Source organism: Onychostoma macrolepis, chromosome 01, assembly GCF_012432095.1.
Source record: "Onychostoma macrolepis isolate SWU-2019 chromosome 01, ASM1243209v1, whole genome shotgun sequence".
NCBI lineage: Eukaryota > Metazoa > Chordata > Actinopteri > Cypriniformes > Cyprinidae > Onychostoma > Onychostoma macrolepis.
In genome coordinates, this window is record NC_081155.1 from 32,528,453 (window position 1) to 32,552,624 (window position 24,172).

The 24,172-nt window shown below is 37.3% G+C and overlaps 1 protein-coding gene across 2 annotated transcripts in view; it reads left to right on the forward strand.

The window, feature by feature from the left end:
* tll1 (tolloid-like 1) overlaps positions 1-20,984 on the forward strand; it is a 40,176-nt gene extending 19,192 nt beyond the window's left edge. For both annotated transcript variants that reach the window (XM_058789326.1, XM_058789318.1), the window contains exons 7-22: positions 1,606-1,784; positions 2,391-2,496; positions 2,599-2,723; positions 5,362-5,477; positions 5,672-5,774; positions 5,897-6,013; positions 6,427-6,572; positions 7,181-7,376; positions 7,474-7,599; positions 8,298-8,458; positions 8,581-8,761; positions 11,687-11,812; positions 14,069-14,196; positions 16,920-17,133; positions 17,492-17,742; positions 17,885-20,984. In XM_058789326.1, the coding sequence (XP_058645309.1) occupies positions 1,606-1,784; positions 2,391-2,496; positions 2,599-2,723; positions 5,362-5,477; positions 5,672-5,774; positions 5,897-6,013; positions 6,427-6,572; positions 7,181-7,376; positions 7,474-7,599; positions 8,298-8,458; positions 8,581-8,761; positions 11,687-11,812; positions 14,069-14,196; positions 16,920-17,133; positions 17,492-17,742; positions 17,885-18,019 (2,410 nt within the window). In that variant the 3' untranslated portion in view covers positions 18,020-20,984. The remainder of the gene's footprint in view (positions 1-1,605; positions 1,785-2,390; positions 2,497-2,598; positions 2,724-5,361; positions 5,478-5,671; positions 5,775-5,896; positions 6,014-6,426; positions 6,573-7,180; positions 7,377-7,473; positions 7,600-8,297; positions 8,459-8,580; positions 8,762-11,686; positions 11,813-14,068; positions 14,197-16,919; positions 17,134-17,491; positions 17,743-17,884) is intronic.
* Positions 20,985-24,172: the final 3,188 nt, after the last annotated feature.

A 24,172-nucleotide genomic window follows, 5' to 3' on the forward strand; every position in this document is an offset into this window, starting at 1 on the left:
ACAGGCTTGATGTCTGATTCTTTTGCACAAATATGCATTAAGTATAAGGATATCTGTCACTAGTTAAAAAGTTCAATTCATTTCAGTTCAACTCAACTGAATTTATAAATTTTATAATACAAATGGTTCCAAAGCAGAATTACAGAAAATAGGTACATTTTTGTTTTGGCTAAATATTATTCTCTCTTTTATGATGTAGTTTGGTGAATGTGTTTTATTTTGAGTGTTTCCTTTTATTTGTTTGAATATCTCTCTGTGTTCATGTGTGTCTACTCCACACTATCAATGTCTATGAAATGAGGGATTAAGGTGTTCTAATCCAAGTTATAAATAGTGAGCGAGTGGAATCGAGATTACTGCTTTGTTTGTGGGTGTGTTTGAGTGTCTGAGACATGCTTAATGGTGGACTATTGAGATTCCATCTGGATTCCTTGAAATCTGACTTCACAGGTTTGACCTTACTTTGGCCCTGTTTCCACCGTGTATTAAGATTATGTTCGCGTTTCACCAAGGCTCTACCCTCCCCGTCCCTTAAGCACTGACTGCTTGTAATCGAATCACAAAAATGCATCTTAATATCAGTTGGAAACAGGACCTTTGGGCCAACATAAATCTCTGAAATCACAAAATCCTCAACCACTGCACACTGAAACACTAAACCGTTCTTTGATTGGACAGCTCATTCCATACAGCGCAAGTGCCAACACGCTATTGTTATTCAGAAAAACAATTGAGAGAATCAAAATGAACAGCACATCAAATACAGTAACTGATCTGCATATGAAAACATAGCTGACCAGAGCACAAACTTTAGAGTCAGCAGATTTGTGAGGCTGCTGGCAATATTTCTGTTAATAATAATCGGATTTGCGGGCTTGTACAAACACCAGCTAGCGAAACAATTCACCTTAATGTGCCAAATATTCTCACCTGCTTAATGCAACACACACACAATACAGAGCAAATTGAATAGCACTTTGCTGGCACAATCGATTATCCATATATTGTAATTCTTTTTCTCACAATACTTCAGACAAGTGGGTCTTAACTGGTGAGTCATAAAACCTACAAATGGGTCACAGGTCTGTTCTGAGAGTCATGGACAGCAAGGGAAAAAACTAAAACAATTTTGATACGGAAGTGGACACTAGATGCCCAACTTAAAATCTGGGTTCTTAAGCAAAACCACTGCTTTAGACTGTCTTTTGGCACTTAATTTAGGACCCACCTGTTTCTTTCTCTTTCCTCTTTGTCTCTCTCCTGCGATTCATTGCACTGGCATTCAGTCAGAGGTGAACATTGTGTGCTTATTTGTCGTTAAGGAAACAACACAGCAAGAATCTGAAAGCTAACCCCAAGTCACCCTAATTACTGTTAATCAGCTCTCATCATTTCACACTATCCCCTGTTCACCTCACACTAAACTGCGTTACCCCAAACAACTAAGCGTTAGTTCAGCTCACCTCCCATCACCCCCCTCATTACAAACATAGACACTTCTGTGATATAATCAGAATCTGAGTTATTCAAGAGTGGGGTGAGCCAACAAGATGCTGACATTTCAATAATTACAGCCTTTTAATGTTTTATTTATTGGTTTTTAAGGTGTTGCTCTTACGTCGGCCGACGTGGCAATGGTCCCCAGGCAATATCCATTGGGAAGAACTGTGACAAGTTTGGCATTGTCGTTCATGAACTTGGACATGTAATTGGCTTTTGGCATGAGCACACACGACCTGACCGTGACGATCATGTGACCATCATTCGGGACAACATCCAGCCAGGTACTGCATGACCCATGACTCAAGTCTTTGCACCCCACCAGGTAACTGCTCAAGTTCAATATGACTGCATTCTCACAGCTGCAGAATATGGATTTAGTCTTTGTTCATAAATACAGCATTTTAACAAACATTTTTTAACAACATTTTTTTAAATAAACAACATTGATAACCAATAAGAAAAATGATTTCCCTAAATTCAGGACTTAAGAAAAGATGGAAATGATAAAGTTGGAGATATTTTTTAATATTCACTCATCATTTTTCTCCACCCATTAAAAATTTTTTTTTTTTTTTTGATGAAGAGCTTTGTACTAGTGTTTAACTAACATTGTCTATGTTATATTAAGAATTTTCAGTGTTATTGAAATCACCACCTTTGGTACTTAATTTAGTCATTGGTGCAGTGGTTTACAGGCATTAATCACGGCTATCACAAGAATAGAAAAGACTTGACTTAGACAATATACAAGCTGCAGACAATATACAAGCTGCTGTTGTATGAACAGGACAATTAGAGAGTCACACCTGTTAGTAAATCTATTCTAAATGCTGGCTTTGTAAAAGTAGCCTATTTGTTTTAATATGAGTGTATCTGTGCACACTTAGGTCAGGAGTATAACTTCATTAAGATGGAACCAGGGGATGTCAACTCTCTTGGTGAGCCGTATGATTTTGACAGCATCATGCATTATGCCAGAAACACTTTCTCCAGGTAAGACTTCTGTCACAAACTAGTAATTTCACACCCATTAATTTAATTCAGAACTTTCTATACAAATTTATATGTTCTCCTTTTTGTCTTTCTCTTCTGTAGAGGAATGTTTTTGGACACGATTCTTCCCTCTCGTGATGAAAATGGCGTCAGGCCTGCTATCGGTCAAAGAACTAGACTCAGCAAAGGAGATATATCCCAAGCCAAGAAGCTATACAGATGTCCAGGTAAGACTACAGTGTGTGTGAGTGTGTATGAGAGAGAGAGTGAAGATTTAAATGAAGGAAACCAAGGGTGTTAACTGCAGGAAGATGACCTCACTTTATGTGCAGATAATTGTTTCTAGCCAGTATAGTGTCAGCTTGCATGAGATCATTTGTTTTTCTCAGTTTTATGATGCACATGAGCTTCTTACAGTGGCTCAGTGGGTAGAACTGTCACCTTACATCAAGAAGATTCCTGGTTTAAGTCCCAGCTAAGCTAGAAGACCTTCCTGGGTGTAGTTTGCATGTTCTCCATGTTGGCGTGGGTTCCCCGGATGTTCTGGTTTCTCCCACAACCCAAAGACTTTTGGAGTAGGTGAATTGGAGACACTAAATTGCAACCCTACATAGGACAAGTGGGTCAGTGGATGGATGGATGTGCTTTTCACTCAGGAAAGAAAAGAGGGCCACCCTGACATTTTAGGGACAAAGAGGATGATAAGACCCTCTCGGTCTACTGCCTATGTGTGTGTGTGTGTCCATGTGAGTGGCATATAAGTGTGTTATTTTACTGCTGTATTGTTTTGAGTTCATGCACTACTAGTGAGGGTGTGTGTGTGTGTGTGTGTTTAAATGCGTGATGCATGGCCTACTTCACATACAAAGACAAAGCTCTCTCTCTCTTCTACAATATTCTCTGTCTGTGAAAAAATGTGTAGACTGAAAGCCCACTTTTATTGGACAGTTTTCCAAAAAGTAGTGTACCCAGCCTTTCCACACTCCAGCCATTTTTTGTGAAACACAAAAAAATGTCTGTTTTTTCTCTTCAAGGTAGGTGGAGGGAAATTATCCAAGAAAGACATAAAGACAAAAGGATAATAAAAGTTTTATAAAAGTAGCCAATTTACTTTTTTTGGTCATTTTTCGTTCCTGACTGTATAAATCACCATTTACTTTCTTTTTATGGAAAATGCAGCTTGGACATTATGCTTAACATCTGCTTTTATGTTTTGGGTAAAAAAGAAAAATGAATTGACATGGGTGACATTATAAATTATGTAAATAAGTAAATGATGACATAATTTTCAGTGTAAGTTTTGGAAACTACTGTTGTAAGTCCAAAGTTCCTGTCTCTGCTGTTACATACAGGTTGTGAGTCAAAGTTTAGTCTGAAATAGGGGTGACTGTCTCCACCCAAGCCAAAGATAACAGCTTATCTGCCGCACAGCTCTGCATCGGATTGTTGTGTGACTTGTGACTACGTCTTTATATTTCTTTGAAATTGACACCCAAAAGCACCTCCATATGCAATCACTGTCCAATAGGGGTGTGATGAGACACTTATCCCACGAGACGAGAACGAGATGAGATTTTTAGACTTTTTTTTTTTTAAATCCTCAATGATGAAATATATAGGGAAAAATAGTCTTTTATTCAACTGAAAAACACAAAATGCAAAAAATGTAGGTGCATTTTGAAATCAACTTATACTTTATGAACTTCTATTTTAATTAATTATATGCAGTAATAAACAACATGTAAACTAGAGCTGCACGATTCTTGATAAATTGAGAATCACAATTTTTTTTTTTTATAAATTGGAGATCACGATTCTCTCACAAAATAACGTAATTTACTAGTTGTTCTGACAAAATGTTCAAGTCTTTAAAAAAAAAAAAAAAATATATATATATATATATATATATATATATATATATTCATTAGAACAAAATTCAAATAAAAAAATTCAATGAAGGAGTCAGTGTCTCACTTCATAAAGACTTTCACTATTGGAATCTCCTGAATGAATGACCAACTATCATGACCAACTATATGCAGCAATCAACTATCGGTGCCGATGAATCGGCAAAACCGATGAATCGGTCGACCTCTAGTCTTAATAGACATAGCTGAATCGTTGTCATTCAGGAATAAGATTGCGTGGGTTTTTGAATCAAGATCGCAAATACAATTTTTAACGATTAATGGTGCAGCTCTAATGTAAACATTGCAAGATATTTTGCGAGGATATTGTCACGTTACACATCGGATCCATAAGATCTCGTCACATCCCTACTGTCCAATGAGCTGTGATGAAAAACAGAGGCCCCTAAGACAAATGTTTGGCCAACCGCTACATCGCTAATTGGGAGGAACATTTGGCAAATGTTAGCAGATGATTTGGCTTCTCTTGAACAGAGAATCTGCTCTCCTATCCTGAACTGTTTGGCTCCTGAGATCTCGTTAGAACAGTCAATAGGTCTTTGTTACTTCATTGTGTGTGTGTGTATCTGTTTCCTGCACTGCTATTTAGCAGTGGCGCTCCGCCACTGCTGACTATACAGTGCTACGATACAAGAATTTTTAGCCAAGTTGTGAACATCTTTCTATTGTGTTGTCTTCCCGGCTGCATGAAAAAACAAACATATTGCACGTCCAGTGTAGTCCAATTCATGAGCGAGTGACTGTTGAATTGGTTCTTTCAATGAATTGGTCAAATAATCCGTTTTAATCAGTCTAACGAATCATACGCTGAATCTTTCAAAGAGGTTACCAACTTAACACCTAAATAAAGTTACACACTCAAGTTTTTTTTTTTAATAATAAATGGAATTTTTCACATATACCCATTAATTATGTTATTGTGTTGGTCTCTATCCAGCATGTGGTGAAACACTGCAGGACTCAGTGGGGAATTTTTCATCTCCAGGATATCCTAATGGATACCCATCATATACACACTGTGTATGGAGAATCTCCGTTACACCTGGGGAGAAGGTAAGACACTTCTGTGTGTTAAGTGTGTAACTTTACAAAGGTTTATTGTACTGAGATGTTCCACATTTATCTGTATCTGCAATTTTTAATCCATTTCTTCCTGTAATTGTCTTGACTACGAGGCTGTAGATAAAGAAACGCTGAGCTAATATGTGAAGTTGAGATGACAGCTGCATGTGTGCTGCCCATTTCAGATAGTGTTAAACTTCACCACTATGGACCTGTACAAGAGCAGCCTGTGCTGGTATGACTACATTGAGGTTCGTGACGGATACTGGAGGAAAGCGCCATTGCTGGGTACATACAAGCTGGTGGACTCACCAGGAATAATATGGACTGTAATATGTATTACCAATGCAATGTATGCTTATGGGGCACTATTATTTATTGTGTGTGTGTGTGTGTGTGTATCTGTGCAGGTCGATTCTGTGGTGATAAAATTCCAGAAGTGTTGGTCTCTACCGACAGTCGGATGTGGATTGAATTCCGCAGTAGCAGCAACTGGGTTGGAAAGGGATTCGCAGCAGTCTATGAAGGTGTGTGTGTTAGGGCTGTCTCAATATCAGATTTTCACTACACATTTATCGTGCCCAAAAGATAACAAAAGATAAAATGATTGTGATGTCCATAGATATTTTGGATAGAAAAAAACAGCTTTGTGTTTTTTTGGCCAATGAATCACACTCAGAATACAAGTGTAAGCATGTGGAGAGAGTTTGTACCCATAACACATGGTCTTTTTTGCAGAATCCAAAAAAAAAATCCTTTCTTTTCTGACTTATGTTGGGTCTAAACCAGCATTAAGCAGTACAATATGGTTTTAATAAATAAAATAAAAATATTATTTTATTGAATAGTATGGTTTTAGACACATTGAAAATGGCATAAATATTTCTGATGACAAAGTAGAAGTCTAATTCTCCCTCTTTCTTTACTATGTGTCTGGCAGCAATATGTGGAGGGGAGATCAGTAAGGACTCTGGACAGATTCAGTCTCCAAACTATCCAGATGACTACCGTCCATCTAAGGAATGTGTGTGGAGGATCACAGTGTCCGAGGGCTACAGCGTGGGCTTGAGCTTTCAGGTCTTTGAGGTGAGGTTGTCTCCTCTCTTTTGGCTGTATTCTCTTTATTTATTTCCAGTTAAGTTCTGTTTTCACTTTAGCCTTCCTCTTTCCTTTTTCTACTTTTCCCTCATATTTTCATTCTGAGGATAGTTGTTGCTATTTACATGTGTGGTGTTTAAAGTTAAACATATGTTAATGTTTATGAGATACATGCACAAATAGACACACATCTTTGTCAAGTTGAATTTCCTCCAAGACTGCAGGTATGTGAGTCCAAAAGACAGGCATGTTTGATTATTTACCTTAAAACATCAGAATGTTGTTACAAGACATACCGTAAGTATGTATGCAGACCATTGTGTGTGTCAGTAGGTCAAAGGTGTCGAATTGTTCAGAGGGAACGAAAACACACTCTCTGCCTTTGCATACACATATTCACACTTTATTTTGCACACATGCAGTCTATAAAGAGCAGGACGTGTACCAGACCTGAGAGCCTGGCATATAATATACACAGAGACGCCTGAGATCCTGTTTTTATTGGATTGTTTCCTATACACTAACACCTAAGGTGCCATAGACATGCTAACGCTAATGCCATTAACACGTACTGTATTGTGCCTGTGTTTGTGCAGATCGAGAGGCATGACAGCTGTGCATATGACTACCTAGAAGTTAGAGATGGACTAACTGAGAACAGCCCTCTGATTGGTCGATTCTGTGGCTATGATAAACCTGAAGATATCCGTTCCAACTCTAACAACCTCTGGATGAAATTTGTCTCTGATGGGACGGTTAATAAAGCAGGCTTTGCTGCAAACTTCTTCAAAGGTATACACACATGTAACAAAATAGTGCTATCAGATGCTGATGAGTTGGCTCTTGTCCATTCATCTGATGTTACTCTGTGTCTGTGTTATTAAATTAGAGGAAGACGAGTGTCTGAAGCCAGATAATGGGGGCTGCGAACAGAGATGTGTTAACACATTAGGAAGCTTCAAATGTGCCTGTGATCCTGGATACGAACTGGCCCCTGACAAGAAGAGCTGTGAAGGTAAGAGAATGTTTGTGTGTGAATACACTGCACACAGGTGCTTCCGTCTGCCTGACTCAAACATGCTCAGCGGATACTCGAGCCAAACTGAATGGTTCAGGAAAACATCCGCAGTCAACAGGAAAACAACAAGAACAAACAGCACTTAGTCGACACTCACTCTGCCCAGAAACCACATGATTTCTGTCATTAATAAGGTACGATGTATTGTGGTTATGCTAAAATATAACACAAAAACCATCAAAAACTGTGCTATAGTTCCTATTTATTTGAATGCTTATTAGTCTGTATACTGCCAGAGAATCTTTCACTGTTGTGTTTTTAAAGCTTTGTTCTCACAAGGGTTATTATAGTAAACTAAAATGAAAATCATAAAAAAAACATTTTTTATCAATCATTACCTAAAATAAAATGTCTTAACTGAAATTAAATAAAATATAAAAAGCTAGTTACCAAGGCACCATAATTAAAAATTGATAAACACTATATAGATACATAACCAACACTAACTAAAATAAAAACACATAAAAACAAAAACTAATAAAATGACAAAAACACCCAAATTTACTAAAAATTTAAATAAAATTCAAATGAAAAGTGAAAATATAAAAATAAATCTAATTCAAAATATGAATAAAAACTTTAATAGCATTGGTGATACTAAAATAACACTGGTTCTCATTCTTTTTCTCTTTCAGCTGCATGTGGTGGCTTGCTGACTAAGTTGAATGGCACAATTACTACCCCAGGTTGGCCTAAGGAATACCCTCCCAATAAGAACTGTGTGTGGCAAGTGGTGGCTCCCACTCAGTACCGCATATCCATGCAGTTTGAAACCTTTGAACTAGAGGGAAATGAGGTGAGAATCTCTAACTGTGTGTGTGCATATATGGGTGTGGGAGAGTGTGTTATTGTTTGTGTAGGTAGATACACAAACAGACAGACAGAAAGATGGATGTTTATCATATTTTATTTGTGCAGGTGTGCAAGTATGACTATGTTGAAGTGCGGAGTGGTTTGTCATCTGACTCGAAACTTCATGGGAAATACTGCGGTACGGAGGTTCCTGAGGTTATCACCTCCCAGTACAACAACATGCGAATCGAGTTCAAATCCGACAACACAGTCTCCAAGAAAGGCTTCAAAGCTCATTTCTTCTCCGGTAAGACCACCGTGCCAGCGCTTTTCATTTGAAATGGAGATTTGGAGGTCTTTAGCTATGTTTTGACACCTCCACCTAAGCTCGCTTGTACATATATGAATTTCATAATGTAAATTTCGAAAGCTTTTCAAATATTTACAGAGGTGAAACGCCCCCTCTCTTTCTCACGCAACTATATCATGAGAAGTTCTGTGGGTTTGGTTAGAACCGTTCAGGCTGTACAAAAGCATTAATCCAAACACTGGAATCTGGATTTAAGCACAGTTGTGATTTTAATCTGTTTGGTTGCGTGATTGTCACTTGTAAATGTGAAATACAGATGTTTTGGGGTAAATAACATCTGGAAGTGTTATGTAATTTGTAATGTAATTTGTAAAATGAAAAGTGCACTGAAACTTTAAATGTGTGTGAATCAGGGCGTTCTCTTCCACAGACAGGCCCGCTCACTGCAAAGAGCGCCTCTTTATATTTTTGTCCTGCCAGGGCGTTGATAATGATGTGCCAGATTTGATTAGCCAGCAGGTCATGTCAAGGCATGTTTCAGGTACAGCCTTCTCTCCCCTGATTGATTTTTTTTGCAATGGATTTGCCCTCACATCTGAGGTGCCTTTAAGAATCCATTCATCTGGAAACTGGGCTCTGTCTCTGTGGCAACAAATGTCCCATTTGTTGAACTTGCATGATAACAAGATTGTATAACTTTCTTACAAATGGTTAAATATTATTTGCAACCATTTCTATCCTACACTTAACATGATTCAGTTTTTTGTCTAAAGAGCTCACAAACTAGTAATAAACGAAACACAAGTAATATATGTAGAAAATTCATATGACAGTATTATAATGTCATAATACTCATAAGCACTATAGAATCTACAAGAGAAAGGAAAAGAAAAAAGATATATTAGTTTGTGTATAAATATGTTTTTAATACCTGCTGATAATAGATCAGAAGTAAATAGTCCGTCAATTTCATGAAACAAACACATCAGTTGTGAACATTTCCTCCCCTGGGGAGTGAATCCCTGTTTTTATTATTATTTCATAATCTCACACCCATGAGATCCAGAAGATATGAGAAGATTCAAATTGGTTGGCAAAGGTACAAAGAGAAAAAGAGATTTTCTGATTCCAGAAGATGAACCAGATAAACAACATAATTGTGATTAAAACTAGATCATCTCTTTGACAAGGGGATAGCAACATTTTATTTATTATTTTGAATTATAGTAGGATTAATATCACATTCTAAATATAAAGGTGCTTTTGCCCTCATGACCACACAACCTCTTTCCAAAACCCCACGTTTCAAAGACATGTCAGTTAATCTAATAACCATAAACCCCAAGGCACAAAACTCAAACATTTTCCCAAATGGCTAGTTTTTTTGATAGAAAAATCACATAACTTATTTTGCTTAAGCTGAAGCACAAGCAGGATCTGCAGTTTTATGATTCATCTGTTTATATTTGGATCCTCTGGATGTATTTGTACTGCACAAATGAACATTTAGCAGACACACATGGTGAATGATTAACGCTGTATCTGGGTGAGAGAAAGAATAAGCTCAACTCTCAATGAGTTATAATAGCGTCACTCTCATTGTCTGGAAGTCCCTGAGGTTGGATTTTTGCTGGCCCAGTGCCGGCAGACTTAGGGAGGTCCCCAGAGCTCTCCCACACACTCCTAATCTGTATGAGTGTGTACTGAGCCGAACGAGAGCGCTGAACTGGAAACAGTGAAAGAGCTGATTCATTTCTTCTATATGCACAGTAAAGAAAGCAAGATTTTGATACGCTAGACTTTTAAAATGATTTTTTTGGAGTAGGGTTGATTTTTATGAGGCACACTTAATTCCTCTTATCTCCTCAGCATTTTATTATCAAGCATTTTTTTTTTAGGAAAAATAAGAATAGGGTGCTCTTCGCTGTATCATCTGCACACTAACATAATGGTTAAAGACATGCTTTGAAAACAGCATTAATTATGAAAAATGTGTGGTGACCCACAAATACTTGGGTCTATTTAGCTCTCTCCATCTGTCATTCATTGGGTTTGTATGATAAATATGCTGGTAGTTTTGAGCAGTGGCTGAAGTGTGATAATTATCTAAACCTGAGACTTCCACGGAAATGAACAGCTTTCATGAGGCTTCTGACTCATGGGACACTGGGGGCGTAGAGATGCGCAATGTGAAAAAAACAACAACATAAGGAATCATTGACTGTTTCTGAACTTTCAGCCATTAAGTGACACATTTAATTTACACTTATCAGGCACACAGACTAAATATTCTATCACTTTTTCTTAATCGCTTAGCGCTTCCCCAACAACATACAGTATGATTTTCTCCTGTCGTCTTTGTTTTAAAAGGGGAAAAGGGGGCAGTGGTGCCCAATGATTTCTTGGTTTATTTGCAAGTGTTGTTTTTGTGCCCAATTTACTGCAGGAATTATGTAAATCAGATAATGGTACATCTATAATAAATGCATCTATAATGAGCCTAATTTACATAAAATGAAGGTGTGCTAGAAAAATGGCTTTATTTAAATTTGGTATTTCTCCGTTTCAGTTAATTTAGCATGTGGTTAAATGGATTGTGGCTGGTTACAGAAGAAGATGCAGGTTTTTATGGTGAAATATCACAGATAAAAAATTGACCTATGAATCTTTTGTCTTTTTTCACTGTTCTTTTCAAGATTTTCTGCCTTCTCTTTCGGCTAATGAACTGATACAGGCATGTGACCTCAAACGCTTGCTGTATTGCTCTTAACAGAAAAATAAATAACAAAATCAAACTCCAGATGTCAGAATTTATCATGCAGATTCTGAAATGTCTCAATCAAAGGATTTGGCTGGATCTAATATCTTCCTTCTGTTTCAGATGAACTAACAATTCATCGCTCTCTTCTCTTTTTGTTACAGATAAAGATGAATGTTCAAAGGATAACGGTGGATGCCAGCATGAGTGTATCAACACTGTTGGCAGCTATGTGTGCCAGTGCCGCAACGGCTTTATTCTTCATGAGAACAAACACGACTGCAAGGAAGGTATGTACAGGCACTCGCAAAAGAATAATAGTGGCTAGAAAAGGATAAGTGAGTGTAGTCATCTGGCGGTGGCACTTCTAGCATGTGTAAGCATGTTGATTTTCTACTATATTCTGCTGAGGAACAGCAAAACCCACAAAAAAAAAAAAAATGCAAATTTCTTCTCAGCATTTAAGATGCAGAGTAATGCCATTTTTGTGCTGGCCTTCTGGCAGGTTTTCTTTTTTTGTCTCTATTTTGGCTTTTCAATTTCAATTACAGTTATTTTCAATCGGACCTTAACCTGTCAAAATATAATGCAGGCTTTGAGGAAATTTTGTTATGAAGAATGGAGCAGTTATTGTATAAATAAAACTACACCGGAGCCGATAACAAGCCTATAGTGCTCAACAAAGCATAGTTGATCATTTCACATCCGAAGAGGCCGTTTACACGGGGGTCTTAAAGGCATAGAAGCAAAAAAACAACCCTGTTTATAGAGTCAGAGTGAGGTCAGATAAAATGAAAACAGACTAAACGTTTAAAAACATTTAATCTAATAATTTTATGAAAAAACTGTGTTTGTGGTCTTGATAGATCTGCATTATAAATACAGTGAATGAGGTGACTGAACTTAAAGCGTTAAAGTAAACTGTAAAACAGTTGTCCTCCAGATCTTCGCACATGTTGAAGCATTTAGATGGTCTGTTATAGTTAAACAGTGTCTCCCACTAAACCTTGCCTTTCATACAAGCACTGTCAACCTCCAGTGCAGCTCTGCCCTGCAGGCCTTTTAACATTTTTGTGGGCTTTGGAAACTTTAAAGCAGTGTGTGTGTGTTTCCCTTTGAAAAGAAAAACAGCTAGACCTAAGGAGAGGAGGATAGAGATATTACCCTTTAAGCTCCAGAGTCAGGGTCAAGAAGTTAAACCAGCGGCATCCTGGAATACACACACACACACACACACACACACACACACACTCACTCACACAACACACTCACTCGCTCACTCAGTCTTTACTGTCTCTTCAAGACTAGCTCACTGATTCTGATTTTAAACATCTGGAGTTTCACAAAGCTTCAAAGTCTTAATCCTGCTTCTGTTTTCATTTTCCTTTGTGCATGTGCATGTGTGTGCGCAAGATGTGTATCTCTTAAAAGTCTCTCAGTAGTAACAATCAGACCAGTTTTACTAGTTGCCTGTACAAGTATTACTAGTGTATTTACACAAGAATATCAGTAGTCAAGAGCTGTCTGGTGTATTGTGCCTTTAATGATGGTACTGTAAAATTAATGATTTTAAGTTTAGTCCAAACAGAGAGGGGGAGCAACACAGATAGCCTATGGGCTGATATAACACACTTAGAGGATATATGACCTAGAAACACACACAAATAACGCTTTGCAAATCACCTTAAGTATTCACATTCAAACACATACAAACTGATAGCATTTGAAGCAGCCATAGTATCTGAAAAGCCTGTGTGCATGTCTGAGTGTGAACACCAGAGGCAGAAAACTGAAAATACCTTTGTTCACTAATGCACACTGACCTGATTTTGAGAGGGAAGAATAGAGGCTTAACCAGACTTAGTGCTCGTGTGTTTGTGTGTGTGTGTGTGTGTGTGTGTGTATTGTGATAGTGGTAATACTGTACATGATACAGTGGGGTCCAAAAGTCTGAGACCACATTGAAAATCTGATTTTTTAAATTTTATTTAAACCTGGAAACAAATACAAAGTTTAAAAATTTAATAATAAAATAAAATAAAGTTAGGATATAAAGTCTAGTAGGATGAGTGAGGATAAGTTAAAGAAAGCTAGTCTCTTGTAAAAGAGATCTACTCTAGCTTATTGGAAAGGTGAGTCTCAGGTAAACCCATGAGCCCAGGTAAACATACTAAAGGTTAAGCATTCTGTAATGGTCTTTCTGTGATGTGCACACCTCACAACCAGGGCAAAGTTCAAAGTATGAGTCGCTACTCTTCATTTGGACAAACGCTTCTGTGACATAAGTGTGTTGACCTACAGTGGATCCTTTTCACAGATTGTGAGGACATGTTTCCACAGTTTATCAAGTTTATTTATTTTCATGAAAAAAAACAACAACAAAAAAAACTTTATAACACTATAAACGCAAATGCAAAAAAGGGAACATTTTCCTGGATGTACTCATGGGTTACTGTTATCTAAACTGTATCACTCACGTGCTAATAATGTGCTGCATCACTATTTCTAATGATCTTTACCCTCTTCACCCCATACTTGTTTATCAGCTGAGTGTGAGCACAAGATTCACAGCACAAGTGGAACCATCAGCAGTCCGAACTGGCCTGACAAATACCCCAGCAGGAAGGAGTGCACATGGGACATCACCGCAACCCCAGGCCACCGGGTCAAGATTGTGAGTCTTTATATAATTTTGTGCTATAACTTTGCATCTGTTAAACAATGTTTACATTACACACAAACATCTCCTTAAACTTTACACTCGGTACAAACAAGCAGCACACGAGCAGAGACACAAACACATGTAATCCTATTCTCATGTTCAAAGGCAGATAATCTCACATCGCACATAAACACATGTATAATCTCCTCTCAAGCAAACATTTACACATGCATCCAAACCCCTCTCTCCTATTATGGCTCGTTTCCACTGAGCGGTATGGTACAGTACAGTTTAGTACAGTACGATTCGGTACGGGTAACCCTGATCAGGCTTGCGTTTCCACTGCCAACAGTACCCTTAGTAGGCGTGGTGTATGCCGGAAAATAGCGATCAACGATTTGCACGACAATAAGCACAACTCTGCCTCTTTTTTGTTAAATATCAGTTTTAATGAACAATAATAGCCATTATAAAAGTATAAGTACAAAGTATAAGATTCTTATATAAGAGGAAATAAAGACAAAAGCAAACAATTCAGTCAAACGTATGCTACAGGTCAGCGCTGTTCTAATGTCAAGTTCAAAATAAATATATAAAGTTAAACATAACTTTGTGCTCAGCCAAAACTATATGACTAGGAACAAATAATAGATTCATGAGACCACGAATGCCTGTTAAATATAGCCTACCCAAAACAAATTGTATCTCATGTTTAATCACTACAGAGAGACATCAGAGCCAGCGGCATATGTTGGAAGGACTAGCCGAGCTAAGGCTGCTCTCTGCGGATACATGAGCACTGAGCGCCTGGTGATCGCCTGGAGCTCCGAAATCGACATAGCAAATTTTAAAATAGACGCTATCTTTATAAATAAACCATAGATTTGAGTTTTAAACAATTACATTCTCACCTGAAAAACTCTTAAAACTGCATTTCATGACTCAATAACAGTATATTTTGAAAATTATGCGGGTTTTTGGGTAATGACATTTCACAAGTCCACAAGAACAGACAAGAACGCATATTGAGAAACGGCTATTGTCTGTGTGAAAATATAAAATAATGAAATACACTGTTATATTTTTTTGCGTTTGCGCACTCTGATGTAAATAAACCCAACACTCACGGACAGCAGAGCGGAACGAGTGAAGGAGAAGCTTTATCCCCTTTGTATCCCGCAAAAGTGACGATTCTAGTCAACAAATCAATGTTCTGCAGTAAGTTTATCTCCACCCTTTTGGTACCTTTTGCTGTGCTAGCTACCCCAACGGAGGGGTACCAAAAAAGTGGTACGGTACGGTTTGCTATTTTGGTACCATTCACAACTTCTGACAGTGGAAAGGAAATAATTGCATATCGTACTGTACTGTACCGAACCGTACCGCTCAGTGGAAATGAGCCATTACATAGACAGTACAAAGTCTCACAAACAAGCAGAAGATAAAAGAAAAGCAAGACATTGAGTAAAGTGCATTTATAAAGCTTTAGCAGTGCCTGTTTGCTCATATTTCAATACACAGATTTGAACCTATTAACAGACATGTTAGCAGACAGCTATGGCAGGGGTTTAGAGAGTGACCTCAGTGTCTCCCACTGTTCTCTGGATCTGATTTCTGAGTCGTCTGTTTAGACCTAAAGCGATTCTAAATGGCCCTTGTCAGAAAGTAAGTGAAGTCATAAAAGGAGAATTTTATTGTTTGTTTGGATGAGGTAGAAGTGTTTTGGGGATTGATTCCATTAGAATGAATATATCATTTTGGCATTAACGTTTGAATTTCTCATTATACATTTGTAGAGTAACTTTATCACTACACTCATGCTTTTATTGCTCTCTCTCTCTGTGTAGCCATAACAGCTGGCTTTTTACATAATGATAATGTTGTAAACACTAAAGGTACAACTTTAAAACATGTAATTCAAACTCATGCGGTGGTTCAGGGATTTGCAGATGCTCCAACACAACACAGTTTGAAGTTTTGTAAAGGCAAGCCAGTTCACTCAGTGGCTATCTTGGCAACGCCCTTAAGCAGCGATTTTCAGTTTAGTCCCACAAGGAACCTATTCCCACAGAAAGCTCTACAGATGCATGCAGAATTCACACGTCCTGACCCTTGCATGTTTATTAAATATTTTTCCAAATTTGATAAGTGCATTTGTGCTGCTTAATATTTTTTGTGGAAACAGTGATGCATTTTTCAAGATTCTTTGATGAATAGAAAGTTCACAAGAACCATTTTTTTGTAACAATACAAGCCTTTTCTGTCACTTTTGATCAATTCATTTGCATCCTTGCTGAATAAAAGTATTAATTTATTTTTTTTAAAAATTGAATGACCCTAAACTTTTGAACAGTAGTGTATCATTTCAATAATGTTTCAGTATTGTATTGCATTTAAAACATTTATTCAGTTTATTTAAACTTCGCTGCTTTTTATTTAGTCCTGCTAATGTACATGAAACAAACAAGGCCTCTATAAAAATGTAATTGTCTCTTCTGACTGAAACTTGAGATTTTAATTCCTATAGCCACTGAAATGAAAATTGGTCCTAGTCACAGCCAAACATGTTTATCTGCTCCTTAAATATGTCAGATGAGTCCGACTTCTAGCTGAGGAGGTCAAAGAAGCAAGATCTCCTTTTCTTACAGTTGATTGGCTAGAATTAATGTCAGTGAATGCTGCAAAATTCTTTTCTCCTAATATTTTTTTCCTCTGTTGTCTCTTTGTATCTCTAGTCTTTTACTGAGTTTGAGATTGAGCAGCACCAAGAATGTGCATATGATCACCTGGAGGCCTTTGACGGCGATTCGGACAAGACGCCTATCCTGAGCCGTCTGTGTGGCAGTAAGATTCCAGAACCGCTCATTTCCACAGGCAACAAGATGTACCTGCGCTTCATCTCCGACGCCTCAGTGCAAAGGAAAGGCTTTCAGGCCACTCATTCCACTGGTAACTACCCTGTCTTTTCTGTGTCTGATGTTATGGTGTATATTTTGATTATTTGCAATTCTCATGTCATGCTGACAGTTTAACAGACCCCTCTAGTGGATCATTACTGCATTGCATGTTGACTAGATCCCTGAAGCTTTGCCTTTTCTCATTTGACTTGTCGCTAAACTCCGCCCACCCTGGTTATTGTTGCTCATTATAGTCAACTGAGAAGAGAAGAGATATATTTGTCAGTTATTACTACCGGTAACATTAGTTTAAGTGAACAGAACTGTTTCTAATAGAATGAAGGATTAACAGATTTTTAGTAAATCAGTGATGACCAACAGACAGTATATGTGTGTTTCTTTGTGTATAGAATGTGGGGGTAGGCTGAAAGCAGAAGCACGGCAGAAGAACCTGTATTCTCATGCTCAGTTTGGGGATAATAACTACCCCGGCCACAGCGATTGCGAGTGGCTCATAACGGCAGAGTCAGGTTACGGCATCGAGCTCACCTTCACCACCTTTGAGGTAGAGGAGGAGGCCGACTGTGGGTACGACTACATCGAACTTTACGATGGCTACGACACTGGAGCACACAAACTCGGACGCTTTTGTGGATCTGGGGTATGAGCAGTGTGTGCATGTGTGATACTGTCGAGTTTAGGAGTTTATACTGTTGTGTGATACTGTTGAGTTTAGTTTTTACTGTTGTCTTATATCATAAAGCTTCCTATATGTCTTAACTGACCCCTCTCTCTCTGTTTAGCCTCGTGAGGAGCTTTACTCTGCTGGTGATGCCGTGTTGATTCATTTCCACTCTGATGACACAATCAGTAAGAAAGGCTTCCATATCCGCTACACTAGCACAAAGTTTCAGGAGGCACTACACACACGCAAGTAACATCGCCCTGAGAGGTAAAAGAGACTCCAGAGAGACAAAATGTTACAACAAGGACAAACAGACTCCAGAGAACTTTTAAAGATTGATTTATATCAATCAGAAACCCTGCCGTGATGTGTTTCCTGCATTGGATTTGCCTCTTTATGTTCAGCCACTGTGGAAGTGCTGCCATATTGACCCTAAACACCAATCAGCTGCTCTTATGTGTAGGATAGCTCCGCCCACTGGAGTGGTATCCTGCTCTCTCTGACTGGACCAGTGTCGTAAATCAACCCCTGGAAAAAAAACACACACTCATACACAAAAACTTTTGTTGGCTCTCCATTCTTCAAATAAGCCAGTTATATATAGAGTTGCACACTGAAACTAAGAGACAATGACAATAAGACAAGGAACTGCTATTGTGGGTGTGTGCATATTGCTCTGGACAGCATGGACAGTTTGGCTGCTGATGCCACACCACACTGTACCTCAACTAAACTATGTGTGTATGTGGATGTGGATGTGTGTGTTTGAGAGAGAGAGAGGCCTTCAAATACCAGCCTGAACTCATTCAAATGTTTTTAAATTTATGTGGTTGTAATTTTATGGTTATTCTGTTATCTTTATGGCAAAACCCATTTTCAGAAGTGCAAAAGTAAATATGTAGCCCTATTTAACAATAAGCTTCCTTACATACATGTAGCCCATTGTTTATGCTGTGACGAACATAATTTGACTCAAGTGGTTAGAACTACATGACAGTGGGTCTTATTCACAAAGCATGCATGCACATGAATTTGTGCGTGAAATCTGCTCAAACATCATGAACAAGAACAATAACTTTCACACTAAGATTTATTGTGCGTAAATTACATGCTCTGGGTGGCCTTATAATCGTGTTAGGATGAAATGTTACGAATAGATGTTTAATCTTAAATAGATTTCATCATATACCATGAAAAGTAGCATTATAGCTGAAGCTGAGAGTTTTCATTGTATAACAATGCAGATACGTGTATGTACAGCTGAGTGTCGATTGTGTTTGAAATGGTTTTGGAGATGGCACACTTGGCATTGCTCTAGGATCTTTCTGCACATGAAAGATCGGTGACAAAAGTCTGCAAAGAAAAGGCTGTTTGGAAAGTCTTGCATGGAGATGGATTTGATGTGTTTTATGCAAATAACCTCACCACACTCATTTAAAAATACTCAGTTATGAACAAATTCATGTGCTTACATAAATTAGGTGGACGCAATCATGAGAAGTTTTCCTGTGCTTACAAATACAAAATAATCCCTGCAGTTTTAAGTGAATGAGACCCAGTGTCTTGTCTTGTCTTGAGCAGGCCCACAAGGAATCTGCATTCCTGTTACATTTACTCCACAAAGTTGCCCCATGCCTTGTGTGTTCACACTTTGCAGTATTTGATAATGCTTTCAGCTATCAATAAGAGTGTTCCATTTCACACAATTTATTCTGCGGATTTCCATACTTTTTTTTTTCTTAAATTGTGAAAAAGTCTGCAGATTCCATCTGGGCCTTCTTATGAGCTGCAGAAACCATGTAAAGTTGTTTGAATTGTTTTTTGCGTGTGAGAGAGGGAACTGCTGAATATTCTCTGCCGAAGAAACCAGTGGTTTTCTCACTCTTCCAGTATCTCCTCCTGAAGAAGTGAACAATGAACATGATGTGAACAGGAAGTGATGTTATAAAGCCTTGCATAAGATGTCTGTTACAGCTGTGACAACTGACTACAACCACCTTAACCCTGTGCGCTTTATATGCACTTAACACAGAAAGACTGTATGGAACTGTGTCCTCCAATCATGGAAATGAACCCGTGAGCAGTACCAATGAAGCTGAAAAAACTCACAGAGCAAGGGAATGTTCTCTGTTGCTATATTCCCAATGACAAGTTTTCCCTGCTTGGAAAAAAAAAACGCAAAGTCGCTGTTGAAGGGAATTCCTACGGTGCTATTCAGTGTCTCAAAAACACGACAGGTCCCACAAGGCAATGCTCCAGCCATTCAGTGAATGCGCTGGTGCAATGGAGAGGCAGCGTTGAAATAATGTTGCTCATCAACACAGAAAGAACATTGACAAAATACTCACAGCATTGACAGCGCTAGTGTTGTGGAGGAACAATTATTGCCTTAGAACCAAAATGTACATTGTTGCACATGATGTTTCTGTAGATAATTTTTTTTTTTTTCAAATTATTATATTTTATTTGATATTAAGTTTAATGAACTTGAACCTTTATGTTAAGAAAGAAATTTAAATGGACTGACCTGAAGCCGTCCCCTTCTGTCCAGTTACACACACACACACACACACACACACACTCACTCACTCACTTGTCTGCATATATGCTTATACATGATCATGTGCACACACACAAACTAATGTTACAATAATCTTAATGCTTTAAAGTCAGCAGTAAGACTGTGTGAACTGTGACGTATGTGTGTGCATCTATTGGTCTGTGTGTGTTACACAGCACAGGTCGTGTGACTCTGTTCTGACTCATGTGAGTATTTCTGTATGTGCCAAGTTCCTGTTGATTCCACTCTAGATGATCTATGAGAACTATGAAGTATGACAATGTGAAACATGATTTATTCACCTGTTATATCATCAGCCTAATGATGAAGAAGGACTCTTCACTCTCAACAGTGATTAAACTCATGTCAGGTCAATTAAATGTATGGTCTCATTTGTTCTTACTCTCTCTTCCTCTCTTGTACATTAGACACATTACTAGTGTGTTCTCTACACTTCTTGTAAGTGAAGTTAATTTTTCTCGATGTGTTTTTATAGGCACATCGAAAAGTATAGGCTGTCTATATTTTGTTTTATTTAGCTTTTATATGTCTTGAAAAAGGTGGTTACTACAAGTGGACTAAATTGGAATGAACAGTTGCCAGGGACATTAAATATCATCACGTTGTATAATATTGAATTGTCATATTTAAGTATCAAAAGTAAAAGATGCCTTTATGGATGCCTCAAGTAAAGTTAACTGCCAGTTAGAAAAGTATTTAGGCAATTGTTTAAACTAAATTAAACTAACTGATATTAAAACTATTTGAGTATCAGTAGCCTACAGGCAGAGCTGGGTAGTAACTGATTACATGTAGTCCGGATTACATAATCAGATTCCAAAAATTAAGTACTTGTAATCAGACTACAGTTACTTTTTTATGGATTACATGATTGCACATTATTCACACAATAGCAATAAATTATTCATAAATCATTGATTCGCACTAATTTCTCTTTTTCATCTTTTAAATTTTCCTTTCTAAAATAGCCTACTGATTATATACATATTATATACAGTATGTATATATAGTCCAGTTTTGTGGACATTCACACAAAGATCAGTCATTAGTCAGGTGGCGACAGCATTTGAACACTGGATTTACAAAAATCATTTCAGGTTTAAGAAGGGTTTCAACATTGCATCAACTAGGCTACTGATGAACACATTCATTTTTATTTGAATTATTACTCTGTAGGTTTTTTAACCATGTATTATTAATTATAACTGATTAAAATGCACATATTCATGTTATTTCTTGGTTACATGTAATGCAGGCATTACAAAACGTTTTGTCATCTAAACCTTATTCACCAAATATATTTGCTTTAAGTACCCCTGAGATTTTAAAATAAATATTTCAATAATTAAGTAACACATTTACATGCTCACGGTTTCTTTGATGTTAATTAATGATCACATTGCATGCAGGTAAATAAAAATATTTCATCTTTTTTTAGTAGGCTAAGTGTTTTATTTAAAACAAAGACTATAGAAATACAAAGACGGTTCTCTCCTATACTTATGAATGAGAGAAACTGCAACGCGCAATATGGAGGAATAGTCCCACCTTCTAAATGAAAGAGCCAAATTTCCCATAGAAACCTGACAGACCAGCCGATGCACATGCGCTGTATCAGCACGTTATGACTCCGCATGCGCATTGCCTGGTCTAGCCTGAAAAATACGCTTTTTAAACGCTATTTGAGCATAAGAAACAACATTCATGGGGCAATTAATTTCAGATTTTTGTTGCTGATCTGACATATGTAATTTAATTGTGAGTTATGAGAGCAGTTTTTGAGATTTCAGGATTCCCCCATTCATTAAGATAGGTCTTAATATGCAAATATGGCCGCCAAGTGAAGAGACTTTCCTCGAAAGGGAGTTCAAAAATAATAATAAAAAAAGTAAATTTAAAAAAAGGGAAAAAAAGAAAAGAAAGGGAGTTTGTTTTAAAATGATTTTTTTCTTCTTTTTTTAATTAATTTATTTTTTTTAATGATTTAATTAATTGTCAGCTTTTCATTAAACTCACAACCCCTCTGCAGTTCCTTTACGAACCCTAGTTTGGGAAACCTTAATGTGATATAATGTTTAATGCACTTCATGTTGTAAATTACAATGAATGGAACAAGTTTTCTTACTCTTTGTATTTTTTACATCATTATGGTACAAAATAATGCTATTTAAATCAATGTGATAAACGTGTTAAATCAAAAAGTAATCTACAAGTAATCTAAAAGTAATCTGATTCTATTACCTAAAATGTGTAATTTAACGGATTACGTTACTGACTACAATTTTTGTCATGTAATCTGAAATCAGTAACGGATTACAATTTGTAAGTAATCTACCCAGCTCTGCCTACAGGTAGGTTTTTATAAACATGGCACAGCTGACTATCGTTGCTGGACTCTTGATCGCAATCCTTGATCTTTGCGAACCAGTTTTATCAAACTGATCAATTGATCTTTAAGCTTTTTTTTTTCTTTATTTCTGCAGATTGTTCAACATTCATAAAAAAGTTGTCTTCATTTGTGAAGATTATAGCCTATTGATGAACAGCATTTTTTTTTTTTTTTTGCAATAATCCAAAAGCCAGTGGAAAAAATCCTACAAAAAAACAACATTCCTTTAGCTAAATAGACCCTTATGCAATAAATGTAATTTTTAAATCATTTGTGTGTATAAATTAGCTTTTACACTGTGGGGATCAAATGACTTATTGAACAATCATAAACAATGCTAAACTATTGTCACTATTATATTATTTTATTTTGTTCAATTATATATTATCAGTGACAATATTGCTCTGTGAATTACAACAGTTTTGATGAAGCCTGAATTAATAGTTCAAATGTCTGCTAATATATGTCTGTAATATCAGAAAACTACCACCAGATGGCAGCACGCTCTTTAACATCAACACGAGGCCACATGGACTCTAGAACAGATGGAGTTACACAAACATTGCCTGCGTCCCAATGTGCATACTATCCATCCTAAATTATATGTGATAGTAGTCATTTGCAATACTAATTAGGGCAGATAGGGTGGATAGTATGCACATTGGGACGCAGGGTAAGTCTAATTTTGTATTTGTGCCTTAAAAAAATCAGGTAAGTGCGGTCAGGGGTGGAATCTGAATTCTGAGCATATAATCCACAAGAGATCTCAGTTATCATATCATCAGTATATCATCGATCTTTCTAGCTCTTCTCTCTCTCTCTCTCTCTCTCTGTGTGTGTGTGTATGTTTAGCTTAGTTTTTAGCTGCGTTGATTGGATTGTGTTTGTTCTGTTGTCGTATAGGCTTGAAGATTCTTCCTTTCTTTTTCTCTTTCACCCTCATTCTTTCTGGGTAATTGCTTAGAGATAATATTGTGATTTTAATTGGATTTTCCCTCAGCACTAATAGGTCTCTCTTGATAGCTAGGTTGGAGCCAGACCATTTTTAGAAGAGAGTCACATTAATAGACAATATATTAATGATTGATGAATACGTTCGGATTTATAAAGTTCAATCTATTTTAACCACTACTGATTGTATCTCTCTCTTCGGCAGCATTGTGTTTTCCAGTGACTTTCTGTAGGTGTAGTAGGTGATATAGTTAGGCCAGTAGGTGGTGTAAGTGACATTGAATCACTGACTCCACCGATTCATTCAAAACACTACTGACTCGTTCAGGAATGAATCACCAGTGCTGTGTTGAATTTGCTTTGGCTTCGTTTGGGACTATTTTTTTCGCCTTCACAGCAAAAATAGACAAAGTAACTGGCCTAAATTGTACGTTACTCAGTATTAACTTGTTTACTGAACAGTTGTATATCACACTTGCAATCAT